Source organism: Mastigoproctus giganteus, chromosome 8 (assembly GCF_048544385.1).
Source record: "Mastigoproctus giganteus isolate SK-2022 chromosome 8, ASM4854438v1, whole genome shotgun sequence".
NCBI lineage: Eukaryota > Metazoa > Arthropoda > Arachnida > Uropygi > Thelyphonidae > Mastigoproctus > Mastigoproctus giganteus.
Genome location: NC_143582.1, coordinates 188,165,720 through 188,182,413, shown reverse-complemented (window position 1 = coordinate 188,182,413; position 16,694 = coordinate 188,165,720). Strand labels below are relative to the sequence as shown.

Here is a 16,694-nt window from a genome sequence, read left to right as displayed (position 1 = left end):
TTTTTTTTTTTTGTATATCTGATATTGGCTGGGTGTTGGCAAGTGAAGTGACAGGAGGCAGAAGCCTCCTAGTGTTATTTAAAAAAAATCATCAGGTCATTTCTATATACAATAAACAGTATAAAAAATCAAGAATTAAGAATATACCATTTACAAATGCATATTATGATTATAAATATTACCAATAATGTTCAATATAGTCAAGTATGGAAAGGACTTGGTTGGCAGGCTTTAATGAATGTGGGTCATTACAATAGAAAACCAGTTTTTTACCATTTTTTTCTCTTATTTGTATAAAATAATTTAGATCTATGAAAAAACCAACATCTTCAAAATATGTAGAATTTCACTCCAAAATTAAAAAAAATTATAGCAAAAAAAAAAAAAAAAAAAAAAATATATATATATATATATATATATATATATATATATATACACACACACACACACACATATATGAAATCCATATGTTAGAGAATGAAGAGAGAAAATTTTCATTTTGAATACACTCTGGAGAAAATTTTCTGGTTTACAGCCAGTTTCAGGAATCACAGCAGGAAATTAGAGATTCATTTCCTCGTCAAAGCTCATTTAAATGTATAATATAGTTCACATGTAAACAAATATACAGCCACTGACTAGATCTGTATAGAGGATTATCATCAATCTGGAGTCTCAATAGACAGGGCAGGAACTACAGCTCTTGGTTCTGAATGAGGTGAAGGACATCGTTTCTTAGAACGTGGACACTGAGCTTTTCGACATGCTAAGTTATCTGGAGGGTCATTTTCTTCTGGTTCGTTGCTGTGTAAGCTATATGAGATATTTCCATATTCCTGTAAAAGTGGACAAACTCCTAGAAGAAACTGACAAAAGTCTTTGCGTATACCAAACCACCCTAAAGAAAAAATTGGAAAGAAATTGTACACAAAATTAAAACAAAGGTTTAATTAAATAAGATAACTGTAATACAAAAAGTAATTTTAAAAAATAATAAAATAAGCTATTCATCCCTTTTAAATAGTAAGTACCAATTATGCACCTTTGTCATCTGTACTACATAAATACATAAAAGTGCACAGATGACAATATAAAAGAAATTATTAGAGGATAATGCATACTCAACAAAACCATAATAATTCATACAGCATCTAGTACACTTCCTTATAAATATGAGAACTTCTAATTTTTTGTCATAATTTCAATTGTGAGCATTCCATTTCACCAATCTGCTGTCATTTCCCCATATTGCAACTCCATTAATTATGTGGGAATGAAAAGAACACAATTTTCAACACTAAAATAGTGTCAGGATTTATGAAATTTTCTTTTTTTTTTTTTTTTTGATCGCAGACGCTATCAAGCTTGCAATATTAAAACAATATATTCATAACAGCAGCAGCTATTAATTTTTACTTTAATAAATAAAACTTTCATTCCATTATTCTATCCTGTTTCAATTTGAAGGCAGTTTTTGAAAATTTATGACATGGCTGCTAGTGGATGTTTTCCTAACTGTGGTTTACTAGATCAAAAATACATCCAAGAAAGGTGGAAGTGTTTTTGTTACAAACACTGCACTTCTTATTCTTTTGTGTACAATGCAAAGCAGATGTGAAATTTTCTATTTGACAGCAGCTGTTGACAGTTCTCTTCAAGATGGCTGGACAGTGTGAAGACGAAAAGACCAAGCCCTCTATAGCACTTTGTTAAATATGACAACGCGACAAAACAAATGGCCTCCAGTCCCCAGCAGCTTTCACTCTCCCTCTTACAGCAGTGAGATGATCAGCGTGGAAGCAGAAAGTGCAAAGGAAATCTGGGTATGACCAGGCTGCCATGCACAGAAACTGAACTTGGTCTGTTATACAATGCAAGATCGCTCATCGGTGAAGATAGGATATTAGAGCTGGAAAAGGAATTAGAAAACGTGAATTGGAATATCATCAGCTTGGCTAAAACAAGAAGAAGAAATGAATCACTTGCAAGTTAATCAAGTGGAAATCTGCTATACACCAATGGAAACAGTGAAAAGAATGAAAATGGAGTCAGCTTTCTTGTCCATAAAGATATTAAAAACATTTTGGAATTCAAAAGTACATCACCAAGGGTGTCAAGGCTACTCAGGATTTCTAACAGGTACAAACAAACTAAAGGTTATAATGACATATAAACCAACATTGAGCCACGATGATAAAGAGGTTGAAGAAATGTACACTGAAATTGAGACTTTTAGATGAACAGAAAACTCATACACCATCAATTATGGGGGACTTTAATGCTAAGGTTGCAAAGAGACAAAACAGCACAGAAATGGAAACTATAGGAAATTTTGGAATTGGTGAGAGAAATGAAAGAGATGAAAAATTTGTGGAATTCGTAGAATCTCAAAGAATGTAATGAACACTTTTTACAAGAAAAGGATAAACAGAAAGTGGACAGAAGAGCCCAAATGGATTAACAACAAATGAAGTTGACTTCATCCTCACTAACAGAAGATATATTGTGAACAATGTTACCGTCCTAAACAAGATAAATGTTGGAAGTGATCACAGAATGGTAAGATGCACACCTGATATAGATGAAAGAAAAGAAAGGAAAAAACTGACTTGAGTAAATAATACGAAGGCTTTTGAGATAACAGAAGAGGAGAAAAAGCAGCATGTACTGAAACTTAACAAGTTTGAGCTGAAAGTGAAGATGAAGCTACCGTAGAGCTGTTAAAATTAGGAGGAAGAGACATGACACAGAAAATGGCAAGACTCTTGCAAAATACATTATAAAAGGCATCATGCCTAAGGAGTGGAATAATGCAATCATAATTTTGCAGCATAAGAAAGGAGATAAATCAGAAATTGGAAACTACAGGCCAATTAGCTTGTTGTTTGTTGTATCTACAAGTTGTTCACAAGGGTCTTTACCAACAGATTAGAAAGAATACTTGATCAGAATCAACTGAAAGGGCAAGCTGACTTTAGGACAGAATTCTCAACTATGGATCACCTTCGTGTAATGTCACGGCTAATGGAGAAAGAAAATCAATATAAAATGCCATTATGCCTGGCATTTGTGGATTATGAAAACCAATTTGACTCCATATAGCATAGGGCAACATTTCAGGCACTGGAAAGACAAGGCATAGACATCCCATACATTATGATTTTGAAGAAAATATATGAGCATGCTACCTCCTTTATTAAACTAGACAAAGACAGCAGCAAATTTAAAATTGAGAAAGGAGTTTGACAAGGAGAGACAATATCTCCAAAGTTATTTACTGCTGCCCTTGGAGAAGCTTTCAGAAGATTGAACTGGTTGCAGAAGGGAGTTAATGTGAATGGAGAGTACTTAAACCATTTACAGATGACATTGTGATCATAAGCCACGATCCCGAAGAATTAAAGGAAAATCTTAATCAGTTATGTAGAGTTAGTAAGAATTTCAGACTAAAGATGAATAAGGTTAAAACAAAAGTAATGATGAACAAGTATATCACAGGAAGGGATATAATCATTGAAGGAGCAGAAATTGAAAAGGTGGATTCATATACTTATCTTGGACAAGTAATTAGCTGTAATAATGATAAATGGCTGGAAGTCAAGAAAAGAATAAACTTCAGATGGATAGCATTCAGGAAATATAGTCACATACTGAGGAGCAATATACCAATTTGTCTGAAACGTAAAATAATGAACCACGTATATTCCCACCACGACTTAGGGAAGTGAAACTTGATCACTCACCGAAAGAATGGAACAGAAGCTGAAAACTAAACAACAAAAAATGGAAAGAATTATATTAGGAATCAGACTGTTGGATAAGAAGAGAAACACATGGATTAGGCAGCAAACTCAAGTAAAGGACATTCTTATAAAGAAATGAAATGGACTTGGGCAGGGCACACACAGCTCAAAGATATGATGACAGATGGACTAAGAAAATAATACAATGGTACCCAAGAGGAACTAAAAGAAAACCTGGAAGACAACAAATGGAAATGGACAGATGAAATTCAAGAGTTCGTGGGCAGTAAATGGATGGCCACTGGACAAAACAAAAGGAACTGGAAAGTTGTTGGATATGCCTTCATCCTGGAGTGGATTGAAAATGGCTGATGATGACGATGATGATGTCCGTCTATAACACGATGACATAGATAATTTTCCTTGAAATTCATTACCAGATCAAACACACATCCAAGGAAAAGCTACTTCATTATTATTTTTCAAATGGAATTGTTTATGAGGTAAAACATGCTTTTCTTTTACCAAAATTAATCAAAAAAATTTTCTGTTTGACATATTTTTTTCACTTTATAATGCAGTTGCCAACAGATAATTTTCCTTGAACTTTTGTTCATTCTTAGATAGACCAAATATATATCAAACAAATATGTTATATTAATATATTTTTAAAAAAATATTTTGTTGACATGCAATGTTTATTAAAGGGTCTGAGACTATTTAACCAGGAGAAAACAATCCACATTCCACATAACCCCAGGGGCTCACATCTGGTGAGTATGGGCTTGGCACACCCAGGATCCTGAGCTGGATATCATCATTCTTCTCTTTCTTGGTGATTCTCTTTTACTTCTCTCTCTCTCAGGGTAGTTCAGAATTTTATTTTTTTTTTTTTTTGCCTGGTGCAGCATAAGCCTCAGGCTTCCTTGCACCATAAGGCTAATAATAATAATAATAATAATTTCCTAAGCTAGTCTAATACGGAAATGACTGGAGTCAAGACTTAATGTTCAATCCTCACAAACCTGTAGTGTAACCTGTTAACAGAGAACTGCTGTATGGCTACTGAACAAGCTGATGATATGGTACTAAGCTAAAAAAAATTAGATGAATTCTGACATCATAATGTCAGAAGAAAGTAACATATTTGCACCACCTGTTTTGTAGCCTAGGTCAACAAGATCCTTACTACTGTACTTATCAGAGAACCAGGGCAAACAGTGTTATGTTATTGGAATGGTCACCAAGATTAAAAAAAAAAAAAAAAAAAAGGTTAAACTGCAGCCATTAATCATCCACTACACAATGGAAACTTCCTCAATGTTTCATGTTGGCCACCAAGATATGAACCATCAACATCAGAAGTATAAATGACAAAGAAGCAAAATTAGCAAAGGACTAAGGCAAAAAAACATCAAAATAGCAGGAATCAGAGAAATCAAGAGGATGAACACAGGTGAACTACAGCTAAACAAAAATTATACATTAATTTATTCTGGAAGTAAGATATAGTGCAAGGAAGACATAGTAACAACTATTAAACTTTTGGAAGGAAATCTAACTGGCAACGGAGCATTATCCAATTTTAATGTGGGAAAAATTTAAGATGGAAAATTGGGTAATAAATTTTTTCTGTACATGTGGGACAGGTGATATTAAAGAGCTCTTCTGTTTCATCCTCTTTTTTTCTTAGAAATAGCAAAATAAATTAATGATGAAGAAAGAATAGTATTAGTTGAAGATTTAAATACCAGGGTGGGAAATAATAATTACATCTAGAGATATTTTCAGAAAATTTAGAGAAAAGGGTAAATGTAACAATAATGGAAAAAGGATACTAGAATGTTGTTGAAGTGGAATTTATTGGCGCAAGGGCTGCTATGCCAAAATGCGCCTATAACTTAAGATTATTGGTCAATATATGAAAGGAATTGTCTAGAAGTGACTGTATACATTTATCATTTTTAGATATTTAAACAGCTCTGATAGATTGGCATCATCTCCAAGTATATGAGCTAGTTGCAAGGGTTTTTGTAAGTTGATTAAAGATCTGAAACATTCACTTCTAGCTGAATCATAGTGTGCACATTCAATAATAATATGTTTCACTGTAAGAATGGAACTACAATGCGAGCAGAGAGGAGGCTCTTCTCCTAGCAGTAAAAAAAGATGCGTTAGGTGTGTATGGCCAATTCGTGCTCTTGCAAGCACAACCTCTTCGTGCCTATTTAATCAGGAACTAGATCTCCATAGCTGTGGGTTTTGTTTTATTTCAAGAAGTTTGTTTGATATCTGATTATGCCACTTTTCAGACCACATCTCTGTACATATCCTCCGTATGATTGGCTTGTAATCAGAAAAAGGAACTGGGATGGGACTGAAGCAAGCAGGGTGTTTTGCTGCTTCGTCTGCACACTCGTTTCCTGGAATTCCAACGTGGCTGGGTATCCAGAAGAACGTGACAGTCAGCTTATTTTTATTGAGGTGACATAACTGTGATCTGATTTATGTGAGAAGTGGATGGGAATTTTGTGGTTTTTCCTGTAGGGCATTCATTGCACTTAAAGAGTCTGTGTATATTATGACCTGGGTACTTAGAAGATCATTAAAGAGATTTAGAGCCATTTTGATTGCATATAATTCAGCAGTAAATACACTGCATTCACATGGTAATTGTACAGAAGCAGTGGAGGTAGGACTGATTACTATAGCTCCCACGGATATATCAGTTTTGGATCCATCTGTGTATATCTGAAGACTGTGAGCATTGGTCAATGCATGGTCCGCATGCAACTGTCTAAGATTGTGGTTAGATAGGGAGTGTTTTCCCCACTGTAGAAAATAGTTATCGCAAAGAGGTATATACATTGCCCATGGTGCTTGTACTACATCTGCAGCTTGAGAGACGTTTCCCAGACAGATGTTCCAATGTTTGGTTAGCTCTTGTAGCCAGATACCAGCAGGTTTGTTTTCATTGGGTTTATTTTTATACAAATTTTCCCACTGAGGTTCAAACAGATATGTCCAGATGGGGTGAGAAGGGAGGCTATGTAATTTGGCTGCATAGTTAAGGAGCAATACTTTTCTCCTAAGATGTAGTGGAGGTTCATTGGCGTCTATATACAAACTTTGCACTGGGGATGTCTTAAAGGCTCCTAAAGCAATCCTGAGAGCACTATGCTGGACTGGATTGAGCCGTGCTAGTATTGTCTTACATGCAGAGTCATACACTAGGGCTCCATAATCTAAACAAGATCTTATTAAAGTACGACATAAGTGTAAGAGTGTGAAGCGATCGGCTCCCGATGTCATAGAAGAGATAACTTTAAGAATATTCATCTTTCTCATGCACTGAGTTCTCATTTGCATTATATGCGCCTGAAAGGTAAGTTTAGTGTCCAGTACTAAACCCAAGAACCGGATATTGTTGCTAAGGGGTATTGGTTGGGCTCCTAACCTTAGCTCAGGATCTGGATGAAGCTGTCGCTTTTTACAAAAGTGAATAGCAGTTGTTTTTGTTCTGGAGAGGCGATAGCCATTGTGGGATGCCCATGACTCTATTTTGTTTATTGAGAGTTGCAGTTGACGTTCAATGGAACGCATATTTAGTGAATGGCAGGATATTGTAAGGTCGTCTGCATATAGATAAGTGTTGACATTAAGCGGAATATTATCTGCTGCATTGTTCAGCCTAACTGCAAAGAGTGTTGCACTAAGAACTGATTCTTGTGGGACCCCTTCTTCCTGAACAACTTTTTGGGACAGTGTATTGCAGTAACGCACCTGAAATGTTCTATTTTGGAGAAAACTCTGTACAATTAGTGGTAGCTGGCCCCGAAGTCCTGTGGCATACAGATTTTGAAGAATGCCATAGCGCCAGGTTGTATCAAAGGATTTTTCAATGTCCAGGCAGACCATGACGAGATGTTCTCTATGGATAAAAGCATTCCGTATGTTGGATTCTGCCTTGATCATAAGGTCTAGAGTTGACCGATTTTTCCTAAAGCCATACTGATTCTTGTCCATTACCGAATAAGATTCTAGAAACCAGACTAATCAAGCATGAATCATTTTTTCCATTATCTTACCAAGGCAACTGCTGAGACATATTGGCTGATAGTTTTGTGGGTCTGACTGATCCTTTCCAGGTTTAGGAAAGGCTAGGACTACTGAGTGGGGCCAAGAACGAGGGAAGTAACCTTCTGAGAATAGCCGGTTGAAATATGCCAGTAGTGAATTCAGAGCTTGATTGTTTAGATGTTTAAGCATCATGTAATATATTCCATCAGGCCCTGGTGCAGTATTCGCTGACCGGTTTAGGGAGCTCTCTAGTTCCAGTAATGTAAAAGGTCGGTTATACGAGAGAGAGATGCCGTTGTATGAAAGTTCAGTTTATACTTTACTGCATTGGCTTTAAGCTGTTTGAAGGCAGACTCATATGCTGATGTGGCTGATATTTGAGAAAAGCATTCTGCCAGGGCATTTGCAATATCCACTGAAGAGGAAAACTCTTTACCCTTCCAGCTTAGAATAGGCATTAGTTCTGGGAGGTATTTTCCATTTAGTTTCTTTATTTTATTCCATATTTTTCTACTTTCAGTATTTTTAGTGATGGTAGAAGCAAACCGGATCCAAGAGTCTTTTTTTGCTTTTTTCTGCACGTAACGTGCCTTGGCTTTGAGTTTCTTAAAATTAATTAGGTTGTCAGTTGTTGGGTGCTTGTGAAAAAGATTCCATGCCTTATTCCGTTCTTTTTTAGCATCACGGCAATCACCATTCCACCAAATATTGGCATATCTATGTGGACCAATTGTGACTTTGGTTATGGCACTGGTTGCAGCTGTTATTATCTGTGTAGTAATATTGTCGGTAACATCATCAATAGGTTGGTTTTTAACAACTTGATCATTAAAGGAAATTGCATTGGTGAACTTGTTCCAATCTGCCTTGGAGAATTTCCAATTTATGGGACTGATTATATGTGAGGTTCTGTTTGTAATTTGCAAATAATCGGGTAATGGTCGCTGTTCAGTGGGTTATTTGAGACTGACCACTGAATGATTGGGAACAATTTTGGTAAAACGTATTGATAAGTCTATGGCAGTAGATACTCTGGTGGGAAAGTGGATATAGGTGTCAGCACCAGTATTTAATAATGTGAGATTCTGGTTATCAATAACTGTTTCATTGAGTTTTCCTCTTTTGTCTATCTGGGGAGATCCCCACATAGGGTGGTGCCCATTGAAATCGCCTAGCAGAATAAAAGGAGATGGAAACTGCTTTATAAGTTCCTCCACCTCTTTCACAGTGAATTCTTTGTTTGGGGAAAGGTACAGTGAGACTACAGTTAACATAACACTCAAATCAATTCGTACTGCTACAACCTCTAATGTGGTTTGCAGCAGGATCTGTTTTGTAGGAACCTTGTTATCGACAATTATGGCTACGCCTCCTCTTATTGAGTTAGTATTGTTTCTGTCCTGTTGACAGATACTATAGTTTTTGATCACTGGAGTCACTTGTGGAGTTAGATTGGTTTCTTGCAGGCATAGGATAACTGGACTATGATTAGTTCATAAATATCAAAAATATTGCTTTGTAGACCTCTACAGTTAGCATTAGCATTAGTAGAGGCATTTGATGCAAGAAAGCAAGCTTATGCAGCATCAGCCAAAAAAAAAAAAAGTAAAAAAATAAATAAAAAATAACCACTTCCACTTCACCCCTCTGTTCGTTCGAAATACCTGTCCAGCTGAGCCTTAAACTTATTTAGGCTATCAACTTCCACGACAAGGGATGGAAGTCTGTTCCACCAACCAACCACCCGCTGGCTAAAGGCAAATTTCCGCACGTCTATCCTACATCTGTCTTTCCTCAATTTGAACTTATGCCCTCTCAGGTGATTAATCTGAGAAAGAGGAAGAATCCCATCAGCATTGAGCATGCTCAAACCATTCAAGGCTTTGTACACCTCTATCAGATCACCTCGCTGGTGCCTAGTCTCCAGACACCGTAATTCGCAAAACTTAAGCCTTTCTTCGTAAGAGCACCCCTTTGTTCCATTCACTAATCTTGTTGCTCTTCTCTGTACTCGTTCCAGCAGCTCTACATCCTTCTTGAAATGAGGCCTCCAGGCTTGTATACAGTACTCTAGGTGTGGCCTGACCATTGCCTTATACAAGGGAATAATCACCTCCTTATCCCTGCTAGAAAAATTCCTATATATCATTGACAATACACCATGAGCTACTCTTGCAGCCCGTCTGCACTGCTCAGAGAACTTCATATCCGCCTGCACAACCACCCCCAGGTCCCTTTCATTCTCTATCACTGTCAGTGTAGTACCACAGAGTTGATACATTGCTCTGGGGTTGCTGTTTCCCATATGTAGTACTTTACATTTGTCAATGTTAAACTTCATTTGCCACCTCTCAGCCCATCTGCTCAACCTTTCCAGATCCTGTTGCAGCAGCATAGTGTCAGTAGTGTCCTTGACAACCCTGCCAACCTTCGTATCGTCTGTAAACTTGGACATTAAGCTTGATATACCATCATCAATATCATTTATAAATACAGAGAACAATAAAGGACCCAATACTGAACCCTGAGGAACTCCACTAATAACATTAGTCCACGATGAGCAGTGTCCATTGATTACCACTCTCTGTCTTCTCCCCCTCAACCACCCCTTTATCCATAGCAGCAATTTGCCTCCAATGCCACACTGCTCCAATTTGTGCAGCAGTCTTCCATGTGCAACAGTATCAAAAGCCTTTCTAAGATCCAAGTATATAATATCAAAGTTATTCCCTGCATCCAGTTCTTTTGTGACTGCATCATAGTATCCAATCAAATTGGTCAGGCAAGACTTCCCCTTAACAAAACCATGCTGTGTCCGAGCTATAACTGAAGTCTTGTCTAGATGATCCTGCAGTGCTTCTTTAACCAGTGCCTCCATTAATTTTCCGGGAACAGAAGTTAAACTCACAGGTCTATAATTACTTGTGTCAGCCTTTGATCCTCCCTTGTGAATTGGGGTCACATTTGCACATCTTCAGTCCATGGGTACCTCGCCTGAATCCAAGGAAGCTCTCATAATTATGGCTAAGGGTTTGCTTACTTCCTTTGCTGCCTCCTTTAATATAACTGGATAGATCCCATCCACCCCAGGTGCCTTTCTTGTGTTTATCTTCAACAATTTCTCCTCCACTTTACTCTCAGTTATTACAAGATTCTCTAGCTTACTGGTAGAGTTGAATACACCTCTGGCATTCCCCTTGCTGAATAACTCCTCATGTGTGAATGTCGATGCAAAATATTCATTTAGTTTGTAGCTACCTGAGCAGGGTCATCAACAGTTGACCCATCGATATCTAGTGGACCAATCTGATTCATCCCCTTCCTTCTAGAGTTTACATAAGTAAAGAACTCTTTGCTGTTTTTCTTTGCATCCCTTGCCAAGGATCTCTCGTTATCTGCCTTCGCCTGCCTAACCTCCTTTGTAACTTGGTTACAGATCAACTTGTATCTATCATAGGCTTCTGTGTCACGTGTTAATTTGTATGTATCCCATGCATTTTTCTTCTCTGCCATATGCCTCATTAGTTCATCTGACATCCATTTAGGCCTAAACCTTGAACAATATTTCTTAGTTGGTATGTAAAGCCTAGTAGCTTGCAAGATAAGTTCTTTGAATGCTTCCCATTTTGAATTTGCTGTTGGTAACATCATCAGTTGATCCCACTGTACAGAATTTAAATACTGTCTCAGTCCATCGTAGTCGCCTTTACGAAAGCAATACCCCTTCCCTTTACCCCTAATGGTAGTTACCTCTTTGAGTAACTCTCACTTCAGAACACTGTGATCACTGCCACCTAGTGGTTCATTTATCTGCAGATTCTTAATGCATGAAGAATCACTACTGATAATCAAATCAAGAGTATTACTCCCTCTAGTTGCCTCCCGAACATGCTGATGTAGAAAACAATCATCCAATAAATCCACAAAAGCCTTGCTAGTGTGTGAGTGACCAGCCCCCAAATTCCAGTCAATATCTGGGAAATTAAAATCCCCCATTATAAGACTCTCTGATTTACTGGCCCACTCTATTTCTCTGTACAGTTTCTTATTATACTCATCAGAGTCATTAGGCCTATAGCACACTCCTACTCTCAATTTTGATCTCCCAATGCTTATGTCACACCAAACTGACTCAACACTGCACTTCACTTCCTTGGATTTTATGTGTTTCTTAACTAATAGCATAACCCCTCCTCCCTTCCTATCCTGTCTATCCTTTCTGTAGACATTGTACTCCCCAATTTCCAGTTCTGCATTCCTTATATCTGTGTGACACCATGTCTCTGAAATCCCAACAATATCTGCCTTTGATGTTTTGAGCAATAACTCAAATTCATCAAATTTATTTACTAAACTCCTAGCATTGGTGTACATGCAAGTATACATGCACCTGCTCTTCTTCTTAGCCACCCTAACACAACCCCTGTGTTTACTTGTACCCCCATGATTCCCAGCAGTCTCTGTAATATCCTGCATCTTATTTTCCAGGCTGCTGCTCATTCCAATAGAAGCAGTGCAAGAATCACTTTCTCCTCTGCCAGTGGCTACTGTTAATCTATTAGTCCTTGTATATAAAGTTCCATATATACAGTTCCATTGTATAATGTTGTGCATTATTTAATTTTAGAAATTCTGTATGGTTCTGTCTGTTTTTATATACTGCCTGTTTACCTCGATCTAGTTTCATCTTTTCCTTTTTTGGAAAAGTGGGGCAACTAATTTCCATATCATCTTCTGCATGTAGATCTAGTATTGGCTCATTCTGTAGGGTACCAGAATCAATATCCATGTTTGCTGTGCATGGTTGGTCTGAACTGTTTGGGAGTGATGCTTTTAATTTTGCAGTTTCTGGTAGGGTATCAGAAGCAGTTGGGGGGACTGCTAGCGGGGTATTGCTAGCAGAAGTTACTTTACATTGTTCTGTAGGTGACTGCTGTGGGGATGATAGCACTGATCGCGCCCAATCAGCAATTTAAATGGATGGTGGTACTGTTTCTGCCGTTTGTGTTGCTGTTGACTGGTATTTTTTGGTTGCTGCAGCATACGTGACTTTTGGCATATTGAACATAACTTGCTTCCTGATAGGTGACCTTTCGACTTTATATTTCTGGATCTGTTTGCCCACTCTCCAGAGTTCGCAATTTTTTGAATACGCTGGATGCTGGCCTTTGCAATTTGGGCATTGTGGCTTTTCTGCAGTGCAGTCAGTTTGTGCATGATCTTTGGAGCCACAGTTCGGGCATGTAGTGTCCCCTCGACATACTGTTTGCAAGTGTCCAAATATTTGACACTTAAAACATCTGACTGGGTTGGGAATGTACAGACGTACTCGACAATTTAGATATCCGGCTTTCACACATGATGGTAAGGTGGGTGTATCGAATGTTAGAATAATGTTTCTAGTTGGAACAAGTTCACCATCCTTTTTAATCATTATTCGTTTTGCCTGGACGACTTTTTGGTCTTTTAGTTCTTCAACTATCTCATTTACAGCGACATTCATCAAGTCCCAATCAGCTATTACTCCTTTGGAACTATTTAGTGTAGCATGAGGGGTGACCTGTATAGGAATTCCTCCAAAATTTGATAATTTTAGTAGAGCCTGAGAATGCTGATATGTCGCTGTTTCAATTAGTAGATCTCCGGATCGGAGTCTCTTCACCATTTTCGGTGAACCAGCCACGCTTTCTAAACATTTCTGAATTATAAATGGTGAAAGGGCACTTGTAGGCTTGGATGAGAGAGAATGGAATATAAGGAATGTTGGGAATTCCTGCTGATTCTCATTTCTACGTTGTCTTTTGGTTTGTGATACGTCATGTTCGGTTTCAATCAGGTCATGAGTTGACCGTTTAGGCTCAAGTGCTGTATAATTGTCAAACTCCATGGTTGCTCCTTTTAGCCCTGGAGGATAACTTTTCCCCCAGGTTACCGGCCCCGCCACGTGGAGGCAGGAGCGGTGTTACCTGGTAGACCAAGCGATCAGAGGCTAGTGTGTTATATAAATTAGTTCAATATACAAGAAGAAAGGTACCTTTCCTTTCTTTTTTTGAAGAGCTTGCTTCTTTATTCAGAAGAACAGAAATGAAATAATTTTGCAAATAAAGACTTAAATTCTCAGTAATCTGATGATTCTGGAGAAGTCGCTTTGAGGTTCACTTTTTAAATTTGCTTTGATCACTCGCTTGGCACTCTGGGCCAGATACTAGAATACTGTGCAAGTCAAACACTTTTACTTATAAACAGTATTCCAGCTTAAAAATAGCTACAAGTTTATGTGGAAGCTGCATAATAAAAACATGAAAAGCATAACTGACTATACCATTACAGAAAATTATCTCAAAAAACTGGCTATATAGAAGAGTTTAGATTGGAAGTGACTATCATCTTGTATTTAGCAAATTAAAAATCATAATTATTAAAAGAAAGAAAGAAGAGGAAAGATTTAAATGGAGGATACATTCTCTCACTTTGTCTCTCTCTCTCGCTGAAGTAGAAAACATCATGAAAAATATCAAGTATGGAAAGGCAGCAAGTCTAGAACAAATCAGACTCGAAATTCTTAGCTGAGATAAAATACTATCACCATGGTTCTATCACATTATACTGAGGTAGTTTTCTAAAGGACAATTTCCAGAATATTGAGCCAAGGCACTAACTGTACCAATATATAAAATAAAACAAGTTTTACATTATGGAAATTACTGTGTAATTTCCATAATGTAAAACCTGTAAAGCATTTTAGGGAGAGAGTTGGAAGTATTGTTGAATGTAATTTTTAGGAAAGAACAGTCAGGTTTTAGGTGAAGCAGGGTATACCAGCATCAAATATACACACTCAGACAAATTACAGAAAAATCATGATAATGTAACAAGAATCTGTATTTGTTGATCTTGAAATAGAATACAATAAAGTAACTAGAAATTTTTTCTTTTAAATTTTACACAAACGTTGCTTCATTGTTTTCAAGTATGAAAACAGCAAATCTACAGCAAGGATTGAAAGGGGGATTGGAAAACTGGTTTGATTAAATTGGAGTGAGACAGAGTTGTACCTTATCACTACTACTTTTTATAATTTTAATGGATGCAAAAATTGCATCATTATTATATGCAGATAATGCTGCGCTGTTAAAGCTTGCAAGAATTGAAGAATCTTTGAAAAATTAAAGGTTGTGGAGAATTTGACATGAAAATTGGTTATACAACAACCACAGTTATGGAAGATGGGAAAAAAGAGAATACTTGAGTGTAGAGTAAATAATTAAAAATTGATGCAAATCAGTAATTTTCTGTATATAGGAACAGTTTTAAAGAAAATAGAAGATTAGACATGCAAATACACAATAAAATAAGTAAAGCAGAAAATGCAGGAAGGCAATTAAACAAATTTATTTTGGGCAAAAAAGAAATTACCCAAAGGACAAAATTAGCTATATAGTATAGCTTTAAGCATATTTTAACACATGTAAGAAAGGGACTGAACAAAAACAAGACTCTTCAGAAATTAGAGAAAAATCTTGAGGTAATCCAATCAAAGATATTGGATAACATCATTATTCAGTCTTTCAGAGGGGTCTTAGTCTGGCTAGGCTAAAGATCTAACAAGAAATAGGCTAGTCTGGCAGAAAATATAGTGAACGGAAAGCTGATAGTCCAGGACTGATTTTTACAACCACAATGACCGCAACCAGTGAGTAAAACAGATTTGGATGCTGATGAGTATTGTGGTCCCCCCTTTTCTTAATATACACAGTGCTAAGAAATTCTACTATTGTTGGAAGCAAGCCTGAATTTTTTTTTTTTATAATATTATCAAGTATCTCTTGCAATATTTGCTGAATCTCCAACACATCATTAAATCTTTCCTCAGTTCTTCTTCTTCTTCTGTGGAAACAATAAGTCAACAGATAGCAAAGAAAAAATGGGGGGGGAAGGGGACATAAAAGCAAACAGGTACTGTTTTCCGTCAAAATAAAACACTACCTGAGCATTTGTACTTTTGATAAGGCATCTTTTCCAAAACTGCTGTTTGCAACATGCCATGTGTCTTAAAAGAAAGAGAAAACTTAATGCAAACTCTGTTCATTTGAAATGCTTATTCCAAACTGCAAAGTATGTTGTTCACTTAACTAACAAAACATAAAACAGCATATACACTAAAGCACACTACCCCCAAAGTGTCCTCTGTCACTACCTAGCTAGAAAAATTTATACCACTGTTGTTAGCATTGTTACAAAAACACACTTAACTTTTGGGTGGCACCTTATATATGATACCAATCATTATCATCCCAACTGGATTATTTATCTTAACTAATAAAGTTCAGGCAGAAAGGAACATATCTATATTGTGCTTTAACAATATAGCCTGTTTATACAAACTTGTAAGATCAAAAAACAATTTTTGGTTTAGATTTAAAAAAGTTTCTGCTTTTAAATTTCATTTGTTACCAAAAGAGCATCTGAATTACTTACAGTGATTACCTCCTTTGGATCCAAATGAAAGTAGAATGAGCACGACAAAAGTAAAATATAGAGGAATACAAGTTGCAGTATAACTTAAGCTGCTGTCACTATCCAGTTTATTAGACAACAAAACCTGTTAAATAGAAATGTAGTAATCAGTATCAAAACAACAATTATTCTGACAACAATTCTATTAGCAGCATTAATTGTACAAAGGGTACTAGGAAAGTTTTGCAATATGACGCAACAATGAATCACAGGAAGCTGCTTGTTGCTGAATGTTGAGACATGTTCATACGTGCATAGTAGCCGCCGTGCCAAGTCGATGGGCTCAGTTATTCATTAGTAGTGAGAGTGTAAAGTGGTTGCGATGGCATCGTGGTCACGAAATGAGATAAGGAC

General features: G+C 36.9%; 1 protein-coding gene across 1 annotated transcript in view; it reads right to left on the bottom strand.

The window, feature by feature from the left end:
• Window positions 1-604: 604 nt before the first annotated feature.
• LOC150082080 (transmembrane protein 185A) overlaps window positions 605-16,694 on the bottom strand; it is a 69,609-nt gene continuing 53,519 nt past the window's right edge. The window contains exons 6-7 of the mRNA XM_090379960.1: window positions 16,302-16,425; window positions 605-898 (exon numbers count right to left, since the gene is read on the bottom strand). Coding sequence (XP_090236086.1) covers window positions 663-898; window positions 16,302-16,425 — 360 coding nt within the window. The 3' untranslated portion in view covers window positions 605-662. The remainder of the gene's footprint in view (window positions 899-16,301; window positions 16,426-16,694) is intronic.